This window comes from Scyliorhinus torazame, chromosome 30 (genome assembly GCF_047496885.1).
Source record: "Scyliorhinus torazame isolate Kashiwa2021f chromosome 30, sScyTor2.1, whole genome shotgun sequence".
NCBI lineage: Eukaryota > Metazoa > Chordata > Chondrichthyes > Carcharhiniformes > Scyliorhinidae > Scyliorhinus > Scyliorhinus torazame.
Window position 1 is genome coordinate 9,590,041 of NC_092736.1, and position 16,074 is coordinate 9,606,114.

At 58.2% G+C, this 16,074-nt stretch overlaps 1 protein-coding gene across 2 annotated transcripts in view; it reads right to left on the reverse strand.

Moving 5' to 3' along the window:
* Positions 1–3,944: 3,944 nt before the first annotated feature.
* Positions 3,945–16,074, reverse strand: part of LOC140404359 (proline-serine-threonine phosphatase-interacting protein 1-like) — a 113,807-nt gene continuing 101,677 nt past the window's right edge. For both annotated transcript variants that reach the window (XM_072492782.1, XM_072492781.1), the window contains 2 exons: positions 15,685–15,767; positions 3,945–5,384 (listed from right to left, as the gene is read on the reverse strand). In XM_072492782.1, coding sequence (XP_072348883.1) covers positions 5,253–5,384; positions 15,685–15,767 — 215 coding nt within the window. In that variant the 3' untranslated portion in view covers positions 3,945–5,252. The remainder of the gene's footprint in view (positions 5,385–15,684; positions 15,768–16,074) is intronic.

Below are 16,074 nucleotides of genomic sequence, written 5' to 3' on the forward strand. Positions count from 1 at the left end.
TCTCCCCGTGTCTGCGTGGGTTTCCTCCGGGTGTTCCGGTTTCTTCCCACAAGTCCCGAAAGACGTGCTGTGAGGTAATTTGGACATTCTGAATTCTCCCCCCGTGTACCCGAACAGGTGCCGGAATGTAGCGACGAGGGGCTTTCCACAGTAACTTCATCGCAGTGTTAATGTAAGCCTACTTGTAACAATAATAAAGATTTTTTAAAACCTCAGCCATTTAATGAGTTCTCAATGCTCTCTGGTTCTGTAGTAACTGCGGTATATTTAGAACATAGAATGCAGAAGGAGGCCATTCGGCCCATTGAGTCTGCACCGACCCACTTAAGCCCTCACTTCCACCCTATCCCCGTAACCCAATAACCCCTCCCAACCTTTTTAGTCACGAAGGGCAATTTATCATGGCCAATCCACCTAACCTGCACATCTGTGGACTGTGGGAGGAAACCGGAGCACCCGGAGGAAACCCACGCAGACACGGGGAGAACGTGCAGACTCCGCACAGACAGTGACCAAGGGGGGAATCCTAATTTAGGACTCCTAATTCTGGTCTCCACTCCCCTCCCACCCCAGTGTAAATATCTCCTTTGTGGTTAAATTATTAAAGAGGTTTGATAGGTCTGGACATTCCCTGTCCCAGAGAATACAGCACCCCCCCTCCGAGCCAGGTCAGTATTTATTGATTGATACAGTCTCTCAGTTCTGACGACAGTCTTGTGATTTTACCCTTCACCTGCTCCAGTGTCTCTATTTCCTTAAGTGCACAAGATTTTAAAGGCAGAAGGTGCCGAGAAGGGGGAACAGTGAAGATAGAACAGGAAACGGTGCTTTCCCAATTGATGGCCGCTGCCAGGAATAGGACAATTATTTGCTCGGTGTCACCTCCTGTGGGTGGACAATGTTACTGCAGCTCATTCTCTAATGAGTCTCTTTGCTTTCCAATTGGTGCAGGAAGATGTGCATCACAAGGAGAGACCACTAGTGGCTGGAGCCTGGGGGGCAAGTGATTGGACGAAACCTCCAGGAATACAATTACTCACAGTTGGCAACCCTAGATTTGGGAGTGGTATCCTTCAGCTGCTGCGGGAAGCCACTCCTCTTTAACAAATTGCAGTCCATCACTCTGGTTTCCTCTTTAATAATTCATTCTTTCCTGGGATGTGGCCGTCCTTGGCCAGGCCAGCATTTGTTGCTCATCCCTCATTGTCCGCAGTGTGCTGCAGCTCGGGCCGGTTTAAAGGGCAGTTCAGAGTCAACCACATTGTTCTGGGTCTGGAGTCACATGTAGGCCAGACATAGATTTACATAGAATTTACAGTGCAGAAGGAGGCCATTCGGCCCATCAAGTCTGCACCGACCCTTGGACAGTGCACCCTACTTAAGCCCACACCTCCACCCTGTCCCCGTAACTCCACCTGACCATTCTGGACACTAAGGGCAATTTATCACGGCCAATCCATCTAATCTGCACATCTTTGGACTGTGGGAGGAAACCGGAGCACCCGGAGGAAACCCACGCAGACACGGGGAGGACGCAGACGCCACACAGACAGTGACCCAAGCCGGAATCGAACCTGGGACCCCGACGTTGTGAAGCAACAGTGCTAACCACTGTGCTACCGTGCCAGGTAAGGACGGCAGATTTCCTTCCCGATATAACACCTGTGAACCAGATGGGATTTTACGACAATCTAATTACTCTACTCCCCCCACCCCCCCCCCCCCCCCCCCCTCCCACCACCGCCACCTGTTCTACCCCATAACCCGGCAAACCTGAGTATTTATCCAATTCTTTTTTCTGGAAGTTATTCTTGAATCTGCTGCCGTCGCTCTTTCATCCATCAAAATTCCACGTCCCAGCCGCCCATAGCTCGAAAGAATTCTCACTTACGTGACCGGTTGCACTCAGCCTCTCTCGCGAGGTAGGTTGTGACCTTTGCCCAGCGACTGAAAGGTTGTGACCTTTGCCCAGCGGCTGGAATCGATTGAGGCACCCAAAATATTTTTGGAATGGAAACAAAACCCTGCCCTTCCCCCCCGGCTCAATGGCTTTGTGTCACCAACTCAACACAAACGTTTTACTAAATATTTTGAGCTCCGTCTTTATTTAATAAGCTCCTTGTGGCTGAAAGACGCTGGTTGTTCGAACACCACCTGCTGCATTCCTTTTTAAAATAAATTTAGAGTACCCAATTATTTATTTTCCAATTCAGGAGCAATTTAGCGTGGCCAATCCACCTAACCAGCACATCTTTGGGTTCGGGGGGGGGGGGGTGAAACCCACGCAGACACAGGGAGAATGTGCAAACTCCACACGGACAGCGACCCAGAGCCGGGATCGAACCCGGATCCTCAGAGCCGACCGCCCGCTGCATTCCTGAGATGTGAAGGGACTGTGCCGTCACGGCAATGTGTCAGTCTCAGCCAGCACGCTAACGTGTTACGCTGGCCACGGGCACGCGTCAATTAATATCAGCCTGGTGTCCGGCAGGTTAAAAAGAAAACCTGCAGGAAATGACTCCGCTGACTTTTAACCTTGCCAGGGCCTGAATATTTCCCCAGTAAATCTCAAACACTGGCACCCACAAGGGCTTCCTAAGGCGTTCGCAATGCAGGACTGGCCTGAAGGCTGGGCGACTGCTCAGAGATCTGAGTGAGAGTCAGTGAACGGGCCCGAGCCATAGCGTGCTCTCCCTCCTTGCCTGGCTCCTCCTGTCTGCTCTCCCTGTCCCCGTGCTGATTTTCTTGTGCTGTACTTTCCCCGAGCTCCTGTTAATTCTGCGTTTCTGCCAAGGTTAGACAGACTCTCCAGTGCGAAGGAACAACGCATTCCATAGATTGATGTACTTATATAAATATCGGTTTTCTTTTTAAAAAAAACCTAGCTAAGCACATTTTTATATGTCGTATTTTCACAGTGATATTATGTAGACGGGGGTCAACAATTATTAATTCATTTGATAAGGACGCCCTCTGTTTGAGAACCACTGATATATTCCATCCTAAGGTGACATGAAATTACCCTCTGGGGTTCCCATAGACGAGTCCCTAGATTATGGTCACATGGTGGTTCAGAACTCAAGTATAGCTCAATAAAGAGACATGCTGTCAAAGCTTTTTGTCCTTCACTCATCAAGACAAATGCAAGAATACCAAATTTCAAAGGGAGCAACAATTTATACTGCATTAGAAAGGGGTGATGATTGGTTGGCATGTTTTAAAAAAATTTTTTTAGCATGCCCAATTCTTTTTTCCAATTAAGGGGCAATTTAGCGTGGCTAATCCACCTAGCCTGTACATCTTTTGGGTTGTGGGTGTGAGACCCACGCAGACACGGGGAGAATGTGCAAACTCCACACGGCCAGTGACCCGGGGCCAGGATCGCACATGGGACCTCGGTGCTGTGAGGCAGCAGTGCTAACCAATGTGCCACCCTGCCGCCCTTGATTGGTTGGCAAGTTATCTCTTGATTGGACAAGGTGTAGCCACGGAGAATGATTCAGCAAACTATTTCCCCGCACTTTCTTCGAATTCAAAAAAGGCACAATACCTGGACATGTTACTTTTGCTTGCCTTAACGCCTCGAATGGCCAAACTATCGCCACCTTTCCTCATGCAGTACAAATTCTTGCTCCCTTTGAAATTTGATATTCTTTCACTTGTCCTGACAAGTGCAAGTCAAAGAGCTTCGACTTCATTTCTTTTTATTTTCCCCAAGCAACATCCCAAGCTTGCGTCGAGTTCAGCTCCTTGGCTGGGGATTTGCACAAATTAGCCAAGTGGCCAGTTCCCGATGGCTCTCCAGCGACCTCTTGTGGCGTGAAGGCATTGGACGGGACAGACTCCGTCTGACTCTGGGCTCCCAGCGTCCTGTACAAGGAGTCAGCATTTTCAAAAAGAGGGGAGAAACCGGAGAACAAAACAAAAGTCATTCACAACAAAAGTAAATGGTTTATAAACCAACTTTATTTAGAATTTTGTACGAGACAATTCTACTGCGAAATTCCACACCAATGAGTTTTGTGGCTCTAATATTAGTTTGGTTCCTTAATTATTTACATGATTAAAATTTTAAAATCACTAGAAATCTATTACTGTGCAGACACTCCTGGTACGCTCACCTGAACACTGACTATATAAAAAAAACTATATGACACTACTGCATTTGTCACCTGGTGTGTATACAGCAAATGTGCGCAGATTTCAGTATATTTAATAATACCAGAACACTTTTATGTAAGATATATGAATGTTCATACTGAGTTGATAAATACAAGGTTTCTTTTTGGAGTATACAACGTGCAGGCAAGTTGCGAGAAGACTCACTCAATAGCACCACCTAATGGACAAAGACTTGTAAAGACACCACTACAGGCAGCTGTTTACATGCAGATCTTCCTGTCTCTATGTCTCCACGAGCAATTTTAATGTTAAGTGTGACCCAAAGTTCGTAAGAGCAACAAAGCCAGGAAGTGTTGCACAAATGCAAGATTCGGAGACTCTTGTTACACAAGCTAACTGCTCCAAATCATTTAAAACAACACCAAACTAACCCAAAATTAATCATTCGCTGTTTTAAAAAGATACGACGTGCACAGCCAAGGAACGGGAGCAGTAAATGCTGGAAATATAGTGTCCCGCAGACGCAGCCGACAGCCTTAGATTACAGAAGGAGAAAAGTTGATGCCTTCAAGGAAGGTTGAAAGAGGGAAGTTTTCTTTGCAAGTACAGTGCGTCACAAGAGGCCAAACTCTGGTTTCCCCAGCAAATGGGACTACATTGGGTCATTGACAGGGCTCCTGTCCGTTTGCCCCACAAACTCAGCAGGGATAGGGGGGGGGGGGGGGGAGATGAGTGGCAAGAAGAGGGACAAACAATTTAATACTCTTCCAACGCCCACCTCGACAGGATGTTGAGAAAATAAAGGTCGGGAGGATGAGCTTGTGCAATAATTGGATATCTTAGAACAAATCATTAATGTTGCAACGAGCAGAGTTTACAATAGAAATCTGGGTGGCATCACCTGACATGAATTTACCACAGGAACTGGCCAATTGGTGAGGTTAGGTAGGCGAAGGTCACAGGGAATTGAACATCAAGGTAACAGCATCTACTGCATTGAGCTGTGTTGGCTCCAGCCAGCTTTGAGGTTAAGCAGCTTACCGCACATTCCCAACCACCTTCAGTGTTACTGTTTTCTCAATTAGCGCCAGGGGACGTGATTCATGTTGCTGGTTGGAGCCTTGATGCTCTCAGGCCTTCTCCAGGTAGGTGCTCGGGACTAGGCCACTCCTTCCATTCCGACTGGCAGTCCACCATCCATCCTCGCTCTCGTCCGTGATCTGGATGATGTCGTTGGTAGTTATATCCAGCTCATCGCCGTTCTGATCGGACAGAGAAAGTGGACATTAGTTCTTCTCTCGTCCACTGGCCGACTCTCGCGCAGTGAAGGGAACGGAGCCCCCCCCCCCCCCCCTCGGACCAGAGGCTAGCGGCCAGACTCCAGAGCACAAAACGTCCGCTAATTTCACACCGACTGGCAGGTACATCGGAGACGCCACCAGCTGGAGGTTCCCCTCCGAGTCACTCACCACCTCGACTTGGGAAATATATCGGCCGTTCCTTCACTGTCGCTGGGTCAAAATCCTGGGAGTCTCTCCCTAACAGCACAGTGGGTGTGCCTACACCTCAGGGCCTGCAGCGGGTTCACCACCACCGTCTGAAGGGCAATTAGGGATTGGCAATAAATGCCGGCCTAATCAGCGAGGCCCACATCCCGTAAATGAATACATTTTTTTTTTAACATCGCATTCAAACTTTACTGGGGAACATTATTTCAGTGATAAATTGAAATGTTGCTCACATGGAGCTCTCTGATCGAGGGTGGGGCTGAGACGCACCGTTGGGGAGTGAAAGGCAGCTTCACGAGGAATTTAAAACAAATATTCGTTCACAGGATGTGGGTGGCGTTGGCAAAGCCCAGCATTCGTTGCCCATCCCTGATTGCCGGTGACAAGGTGGCGGTGAACCACTTTCTTCAGTACAGCTGAGTCACTCGTTCGGCCATTTCAGGGGGCAGTTGAGTGTCCACCACGTTGCTGTGGGGTCTGGGGTCACGCGGAGGTCAGGGAGGACAGGAGAATGGAGATGACCTTCCCTGAAGGACATTATTGGACAAGTTAGGTTTTCACAACAGTCGAGCAGTCTCGTGCTCACCATCACAGATGGAATACAATGTTGACAAATGTGAAGTTATCATTTTGGTAGGAATAACAGCAAAAGGGATTATTATTTAAATGATAAAATATAAAAACACGCTGCTGTGCAGAGAGACCTGGGCGTGCTAGTGCATGAGTCGCAAAACGTTGGTTTACGGGTGCAACAGGTGATTAAGAAGGCGAATGGAATTTTGTCCTTCATTGCTAGAGGGATGGAGTTTAAGACTAGGGAGGTTATGGTGCAATTGTATAAGGTGTTAGTGAGGCCACACCTGGAGTATTGTGTTCAGTTTTGGTCTCCTTACCTGAGAAAGGACGTACTGGCACTGGAGGGTGTGCAGAGGAGATTCACTAGGTTAATCCCAGAGCTGAAGGGGTTGGATTACGAGGAGACGTTGAGTAGACTGAGACTGTACTCGTTGGAATTTAGAAGGATGAGGGGGGATCTTATAGAAACATATAAAATTATGAAGGGAATAGATAGGATAGATGCAGGCAGGTTGTTTCCACTGGCGGGTGAAAGCAGAACTAGGGGGCAGAGGCTCAAAATAAGGGGAAGTAGATTTAGGACTGAGTTTAGGAGGAACTTCTTCACCCAAAGGGTTGTGAATCTATGGAATTCCTTGCCCAGTGAAGCAGTAGAGGCTCCTTCATTAAATGTTTTCAAGATAAAGATAGATAGTTTTTTGAAGAATAAAGGGATTAAGGGTTATGGTGTTCGGGCCGGAAAGCGGAGCTGAGTCCACAAAAGATCAGCCATGATCTCATTGAATGGCGGAGCAGGCTCGAGGGGCCAGAAGGCCTATTCCTGCTCCTAGTTCTTATGTTCTCATGGAGAGCAGTCGTTATATTTCAGACTTTAGACCATAACCTTCCACCCAGTGACGTAATGTCCTGGCTCGCTGGAATTACAACATTTTGAAGCTCCGCTTATCCCCTCCGGAAGACCTTATTCAAAGTTCCACTGACTGGAAGTGCTTGGAGCTGCCAGCGAGCTTGGGGAGCCGGATACAGCGCGGTGCACCGCCAGCGAGCTTGGGGAGCCGGATACAGCGCAGTGCACCGCCAGCGAGCTTGGGGAGGCGGACACAGCGCGGTGCACCGCCAGCGAGCTCAGGGAGGGGGACACAGCACGGTGCACCGCCAGCGAGCTCGGGGAGGCGGACACAGCACGGTGCAGCGCCAGCGAGCTCGGGGAGGGGGACACAGCACGGTGTACCGTCAGTGAACTCGGGGAGGCGGACACAGCGCGGTGCACCGCCAGCGAGCTCAGGGAGGCGGACACAGCACGGTGCACCGCCAGCGAGCTCAGGGAGGGGGACACAGCACGGTGCAGCGCCAGCGAGCTCGGGGAGGGGGACACAGCACGGTGCACCGCCGGCGAGCTCGGGGAGGGGGATACAGCACGGTGCACCGCCGGCGAGCTCGGGGAGGCGGATACAGCACGGTGCACCGCCAGCGAGCTCGGGGAGACGGATACAGCACGGTGCACCGCCAGCGAGCTCGGGGAGGCGGATACAGCACGGTGCACCGCCGGCGAGCTCGGGGAGGCGGATACAGCACGGGGCACCGCCAGCGAGCTCGGGGAGGCGGATACAGCACGGTGCACCGCCGGCGAGCTCGGGGAGACGGATACAGCACGGTGCACCGCCGGCGAGCTCGGGGAGACGGACACAGCACGGTGCACCGCCAGCGAGCTCTGGGACGCGGACACAGCACGGTGCACCGCCGGCGAGCTCGGGGAGACGGATACAGCACGGTGCACCGCCGGCGAGCTCGGGGAGGCGGATACAGCACGGTGCACCGCCAGCGAGCTGGGGGAGGGGGACACAGCGCGGTGCACCGCCAGCGAGCTCAGGGAGGGGGATACAGCACAGTGCACCGCCAGCGAGCTCGGGGAGGTGGATGCAGCACGGTGCACCGCCAGCGAGCTCGGGGAGGCGGACACAGCGCGGTGCACCACCAGCGAGCTCTGGGAGGGGGACACAGCGCGGTGCACCACCAGCGAGCTCTGGGAGGGGGACACAGCACGGTGCACCGCCAGCGAGCTCGGGGAGGCGGACACAGCGCGGTGCACCACCAGCGAGCTCTGGGAGGGGGACACAGCACGGTGCACCACCAGTGGGCTTGGGGAGGGGGACACAGCACGGTGCACCGCCGGCGAGCTTGGGAGGCGGACACAGCACGGTGCACCACCAGCGAGCTCTGGGAGGGGGACACAGCACGGTGCACCACCAGTGGGCTTCGGGAGGGGCATACAGCACGGTGCACCACCAGCGAGCTTGGGGAGGTGGATACAGCACGGTGCACCGCCAGCGAGCTTGGGGAGGCGGACACAGCACGGTGCACCGCCAGCGAGCTTGGGGAGGGGGATACAGCACGGTGCACCACCAGCGAGCTTGGGGAGGTGGATACAGCACGGTGCACCGCCAGCGAGCTTGGGGAGGGGGATACAGCACGGTGCACCGCCAGCGAGCTCGGGGAGGCGGACACAGCGCGGTGCACCACCAGTGGGCTTCGGGAGGGGGATACAGCGCGGTGCACCGCCAGCGAGCTGGGGGAGGTGGATACAGCACGGTGCACCGCCAGCGAGCTTGGGGAGGGGGACACAGCACGGTGCACCGCCAGCGAGCTCAGGGAGGCTGGCACAGCACGGTGCACCACCAGCGAGCTCTGGGAGGGGGACACAGCGCGGTGCACCACCAGTGGGCTTCGGGAGGGGGATACAGCACGGTGCACCGCCAGCGAGCTCGGGGAGGCGGACACAGCGCGGTGCACCGCCAGCGAGCTTGGGGAGGAGGATACAGCACGGTGCACCGCCAGCGAGCTTGGGGAGGCGGATACAGCACGGTGCACCGCCAGCGAGCTCTGGGACGCGGACACAGCACGGTGCACCGCCAGCGAGCTCTGGGATGCGGACACAGCGCGGTGCACCACCAGCGAGCTCTGGGACGCGGACACAGCGCGGTGCACCACCAGCGAGCTCGGGGAGGAGGATACAGCACGGTGCACCGCCAGCGAGCTCTGGGACGCGGACACAGCGCGGTGCACCACCAGCGAGCTCGGGGAGGCGGATTCAGCACGGTGCACCGCCAGCGAGCTTGGGGAGGAGGATACAGCACGGTGCACCGCCAGCGAGCTTGGGGAGGCGGATACAGCACGGTGCACCGCCAGCGAGCTCTGGGACGCGGACACAGCACGGTGCACCGCCAGCGAGCTCTGGGACGCGGACACAGCGCGGTGCACCGCCAGCGAGCTCTGGGACGCGGACACAGCGCGGTGCACCACCAGCGAGCTCTGGGACGCGGACACAGCGCGGTGCACCGCCAGCGAGCTCGGGGACGCGGACACAGCGCGGTGCACCGCCAGCGAGCTCGGGGAGGCGGACACAGCGCGGTGCACCACCAGTGGGCTTCAGGAGGGGGATACAGCGCGGTGCACCGCCAGCGAGCTGGGGGAGGTGGATACAGCACGGGGCACCGCCAGCGAGCTTGGGGAGGGGGACACAGCACGGTGCACCGCCAGCGAGCTCAGGGAGGCTGGCACAGCACGGTGCACCACCAGCGAGCTCAGGGAGGCGGACACAGCGCGGTGCACCACCAGCGAGCTCTGGGAGGGGGACACAGCACGGTGCACCACCAGTGGGCTTCGGGAGGGGGATACAGCACGGTGCACCGCCAGCGAGCTCGGGGAGGCGGACACAGCGCGGTGCACCGCCAGCGAGCTTGGGGAGGAGGATACAGCACGGTGCACCGCCAGCGAGCTTGGGGAGGCGGATACAGCACGGTGCACCGCCAGCGAGCTCTGGGACGCGGACACAGCACGGTGCACCGCCAGCGAGCTCTGGGACGCGGACACAGCACGGTGCACCGCCAGCGAGCTTGGGGAGGAGGATACAGCACGGAGCACCGCCAGCGAGCTTGGGGAGGCGGATACAGCGCGGTGCACCGCCAGCGAGCTCTGGGACGCGGACACAGCACGGTGCACCGCCAGCGAGCTCTGGGACGCGGACACAGCGCGGTGCACCGCCAGCGAGCTCTGGGACGCGGACACAGCGCGGTGCACCACCAGCGAGCTCTGGGACGCGGACACAGCGCGGTGCACCGCCAGCGAGCTCGGGGACGCGGACACAGCGCGGTGCACCGCCAACGAGCTCGGGGAGACGGACACAGCACGGTGCACCGCCAGCGAGCTCTGGGACGCGGACACAGCACGGTGCACCGCCAGCGAGCTCGGGGAGGCGGATACAGCACTGGGCACCGCCGGCGAGCTCGGGGAGACGGATACAGCACGGTGCACCGCCGGCGAGCTCGGGGAGGCGGATACAGCACTGGGCACCGCCGGCGAGCTCGGGGAGACGGATACAGCACGGTGCACCGCCGGCGAGCTCGGGGAGGCGGATACAGCACGGTGCACCGCCAGCGAGCTGGGGGAGGGGGACACAGCACGGTGCACCGCCAGCGAGCTGGGGGAGGGGGACACAGCGCGGTGCACCACCAGCGAGCTCAGGGAGGGGGATACAGCACAGTGCACCGCCAGCGAGCTCGGGGAGGTGGATGCAGCACGGTGCACCGCCAGCGAGCTCGGGGAGGCGGACACAGCGCGGTGCACCACCAGCGAGCTCTGGGAGGGGGACACAGCGCGGTGCACCACCAGCGAGCTCTGGGAGGGGGACACAGCACGGTGCACCGTCAGCGAGCTCTGGGAGGGGGACACAGCAAGGTGCACCACCAGTGGGCTTGGGGAGGGGGACACAGCACGGTGCACCGCCGGCGAGCTTGGGAGGCGGACACAGCACGGTGCACCGCCAGCGAGCTCGGGGAGGCGGACACAGCGCGGTGCACCACCAGCGAGCTCTGGGAGGGGGACACAGCACGGTGCACCACCAGTGGGCTTCGGGAGGGGCATACAGCGCGGTGCACCACCAGCGAGCTTGGGGAGGTGGATACAGCACGGGGCACCGCCAGCGAGCTTGGGGAGGAGGATACAGCACGGTGCACCGCCAGCGAGCTTGGGGACGCGGACACAGCACGGTGCACCGCCAGCGAGCTCTGGGACGCGGACACAGCGCGGTGCACCGCCAGCGAGCTCTGGGACGCGGACACAGCGCGGTGCACCACCAGCGAGCTCGGGGAGGAGGATACAGCACGGTGCACCGCCAGCGAGCTCTGGGACGCGGACACAGCGCGGTGCACCACCAGCGAGCTCGGGGAGGCGGATTCAGCACGGTGCACCGCCAGCGAGCTTGGGGAGGAGGATACAGCACGGTGCACCGCCAGCGAGCTTGGGGAGGCGGATACAGCACGGTGCACCGCCAGCGAGCTCTGGGACGCGGACACAGCACGGTGCACCGCCAGCGAGCTCTGGGACGCGGACACAGCGCGGTGCACCGCCAGCGAGCTCTGGGACGCGGACACAGCGCGGTGCACCACCAGCGAGCTCTGGGACGCGGACACAGCGCGGTGCACCGCCAGCGAGCTCGGGGACGCGGACACAGCGCGGTGCACCGCCAGCGAGCTCGGGGAGGCGGACACAGCGCGGTGCACCACTAGTGGGCTTCGGGAGGGGGATACAGCGCGGTGCACCGCCAGCGAGCTGGGGGAGGTGGATACAGCACGGGGCACCGCCAGCGAGCTTGGGGAGGGGGACACAGCACGGTGCACCGCCAGCGAGCTCAGGGAGGCTGGCACAGCACGGTGCACCACCAGCGAGCTCAGGGAGGCGGACACAGCGCGGTGCACCACCAGCGAGCTCTGGGAGGCGGACACAGCACGGTGCACCACCAGTGGGCTTCGGGAGGGGGATACAGCACGGTGCACCGCCAGCGAGCTCGGGGAGGCGGACACAGCGCGGTGCACCGCCAGCGAGCTTGGGGAGGAGGATACAGCACGGTGCACCGCCAGCGAGCTTGGGGAGGCGGATACAGCACGGTGCACCGCCAGCGAGCTCTGGGACGCGGACACAGCACGGTGCACCGCCAGCGAGCTCTGGGACGCGGACACAGCGCGGTGCACCGCCAGCGAGCTCTGGGACGCGGACACAGCGCGGTGCACCACCAGCGAGCTCGGGGAGGAGGATACAGCACGGTGCACCGCCAGCGAGCTCTGGGACGCGGACACAGCGCGGTGCACCACCAGCGAGCTCGGGGAGGCGGATTCAGCACGGTGCACCGCCAGCGAGCTTGGGGAGGAGGATACAGCACGGTGCACCGCCAGCGAGCTTGGGGAGGCGGATACAGCACGGTGCACCGCCAGCGAGCTCTGGGACGCGGACACAGCACGGTGCACCGCCAGCGAGCTCTGGGACGCGGACACAGCGCGGTGCACCGCCAGCGAGCTCTGGGACGCGGACACAGCGCGGTGCACCACCAGCGAGCTCTGGGACGCGGACACAGCGCGGTGCACCGCCAGCGAGCTCGGGGACGCGGACACAGCGCGGTGCACCGCCAACGAGCTCGGGGAGGCGGACACAGCACGGTGCACCGCCAGCGAGCTCTGGGACGCGGACACAGCACGGTGCACCGTCAGCGAGCTCGGGGAGGCGGACACAGCACGGTGCACCGCCAGCGAGCTTGGGGAGGCGGACACAGCACGGTGCACCGCCAGCGAGCTCGGGGAGGCAGATACAGCGCGGTGCACCGCCAGCGAGCTCGGGGAGGGGGACACAGCACGGTGCACCGCCAGCGAGCTCGGGGAGGCGGACACAGCGCGGTGCACCACCAGCGAGCTCTGGGACGCGGACACAGCACGGTGCACCGCCAGCGAGCTCGGGGTGGGGGACACAGCGCGGTGCACCGCCAGCGAGCTTGGGGAGGCGGACACAGCACGGTGCACCGCCAGCGAGCTCGGGGAGGCAGATACAGCACGGTGCACCGCCAGCGAGCTCGGGGAGGCGGATACAGCGCGGTGCACCGCCAGCGAGCTCGGGGAGGCAGATACAGCGCGGTGCACCACCAGCATGTTTGGGGAGGTGGACACAGCACGGTGCAGCGCCAGCGAGCTCGGGAGGGGGAAGCCAATCCCCATGAAGCACGTTGGTTTAAAAGGCCCAGGGAGTCAGTAAGTGGATTGGATTTGGTAGGGTGGGCGGGGGTGGGCGGGGGGGGGGGGGGGGGGGGGGGGGGAGGGGGGGGGGGGAGGGGGCAGACTTGGAGTCAGGCCTGTGGGTCGTGGTGGGGGTTGGAGCTCATGTGGCTGGAGGGAGGCGCTCAGTCCCGGTGTTTAAAATAGTTACTCTGAAGTTAAAAGTGGTTTAATTTGTAGCACAAGTGGATAGCACTGTGGTTTCACAGCGACAGTGTCCCAGGTTCGATTCCCCGCCGGGTCACTGTCTGTGCGGAGTCTGCACGTTCTCCCCGTGTCTGCGTGGGTTTCCTCCGGGGGCTCCGGTTTCCTCCTACAAGTCCCGAAAGACATGCAGGTTAGGTGGATTGATAAATTGCCCCTTAAGTGTCCAAAAAAAAAATGTTAGGAGGGGTTATTGGGTTACGGAGATAGAGTAAGAGGTTGGTGCAGCCTCGATGGGCCGAATGGCCTCCTTCCACACGGTATGTTCTATGTTTTATGTTCGAGCATAAAACAGGCAGGAGTTAGTGATTCAAATCACTTTGCTGGATGGTTCCCAGTGGAGTTGTCCAGGGGAGGTTGCCACTCCGGGACAATTGACCCACGAATCAGATGCAGACGAACCAAGAAGTTACAGACATCAATATGGTTATTGAATTTAAATTCCCTCACAGCCTTGGTAAGAAGTCCTTGTGGCGCAACAGAGACTGCCCCTACCTCTGGGCTCGAAGCTCCAGGTTCAAGTCCCACTTCGGGACTCGATGGCCATGGAAGGGTTGTTGATAATGTAGCCAAACAGGTTGAGGACCAGACTTAAAATCCTTCCAACACGTAGCTGGCAGGCGGTAATAGAACATAACAGGGCAGAAGGAGGCCATTCAGCCCATCAAGTCTGCATGGACCCACTTTCGCCCTCACTTTTTCCCTATCCCCATAACCCAATAACCCCTTCTAAACTTTTTTGGACACTAAGGGCAATTTATCGCGGCCAATCCACCTAACCTGCACGTCTTTGGACTGTGGGAAGAAACCGGAGCACCCGGAGGAAACCCACGCAGACACGGGGAGAACGTGCAGACTCCGCACAGACAGTGTCCCAGCGGGGAATCGAACCCGGGTCCCTGGCGCTGTGAAGCAACGGTGCTAACCACTATGTTACTGTGCTGCCCTCAAGAGCGGGAGTTTCCTGGTCGAGCAAACTGCAAACCACTGCGGAGCGTTGCCAAGTACAATTCTGACCAATCCAATGGGGGTCAATTGGTTTTGGATGCCCTCTTGGGGCTGGGTACCTGAAGGAACATGTACCACTAACCACTAACTGACCATGTCAGACCTGACCATATAATGCCCGATATCCCAGGAGCTTGACATGGAAAACGTGTTTAGTTCAATATCGATTAGCCTGATTATATTGGAGTTACTAACAGCCAATCCATAGAAAGCAGGAGCACCTGGATTTAATTGCAATGTTTTGTCAGTGGAAAGCTTTGCGATTGTTCAAGGCACCAATGGAAACCTCAGTGCCCAACTCGCAATAGGCTCAGGCAGGAAGTGAATAGCCTACACCTAATTCTTGATGGTCTGGAGAATCACACGGAGATACTTCCTGTAACCCCCCAATCCCCACACTCCCCTCCCCCAACTCCCCATGATCCCACCCCTCAACAAACACCCCCCAACACTCCCCTCCCCCCAACCATCACCTACCCCCAAACCCTCACCTACCCCAATCACCCCCCCCACACTCCCCTCCCCAATCCCCCCTCCCACACACCCCTCCCCCCAATCCCCCCCAACACTCCCCTCCACCAAACCCCCCTCTCCCCCCCCAACCCCCACACTCCCCTCCCCCAACTCCCGAGGATCCCACCCCTCAACACCCCTCCCCAACCAGCACCCCCACACTCCCCTCCCCCAACTCCCGAGGATCCCACCCCTCAACACCCCTCCCCAACCAGCACCCCCGCACTTCCCTCCCCCCAACTCCCGAGGATCCCACCCCTCAACACCCCTCCCCAACCAGCACCCCCGCACTCCCCTCCCCCCAATCCCTCCTCCGCACTCCCCTCCCCCCAATCCCCCTCCACACTCCCCTCCCCCAACCCCCCTCCACACTCCCCTCCCCCAACCCCCCTCCACACTCCCCTCCCCCAACCCCCCTCCACACTCCCCTCCCCCAACCCCCCTCCACACTCCCCTCCCCCAACCCCCCTCCACAGTCCCCTCCCCCAACCCCCCTCCACACTCCCCTCCCCCAACCCCCCTCCACGCTCCCCCCAACCCCCCTCCACACTCCCCTGGCCAATATTGTCCAGGCTCCAGGAACAGGCAGATTAAAAAACGAGACAGCCGACTGCAGCACGTGGCAAACAGTTAGAAGGAGTCTCACTCTGCCCCCTTACCTGAGCAGTGTAGTCGTAAATCACTCTGTAACTGTTGGGATTTTTCTGCGGTATGACCACAACACTGGCATACAAATCCTCTGCTAATAAACACAGAAAATCAACTAAATAAGTATTTCAAATTCATTTTATTCAATTTAAGGGGCAATTTAGTGTGGCCAATCCACCTAGCCTGCGCATCTTTGGGTTGTGGGGAGCGAAACCCACGCAGACGGGGAGAATGTGCAAACTCCACACGGACAGTGACCCAGAGCTGGGATCGAACCTGGGACCTCGGCACCGTGCTGCCCATGCCCCCCCCCTATCTTGAGGGTTTATAGCAGGAAAGTTCCCAGTGGTGACCTGGTGAAGATTTATCCCTTAACCACTCCTCAAATGGACTTCTTGCAG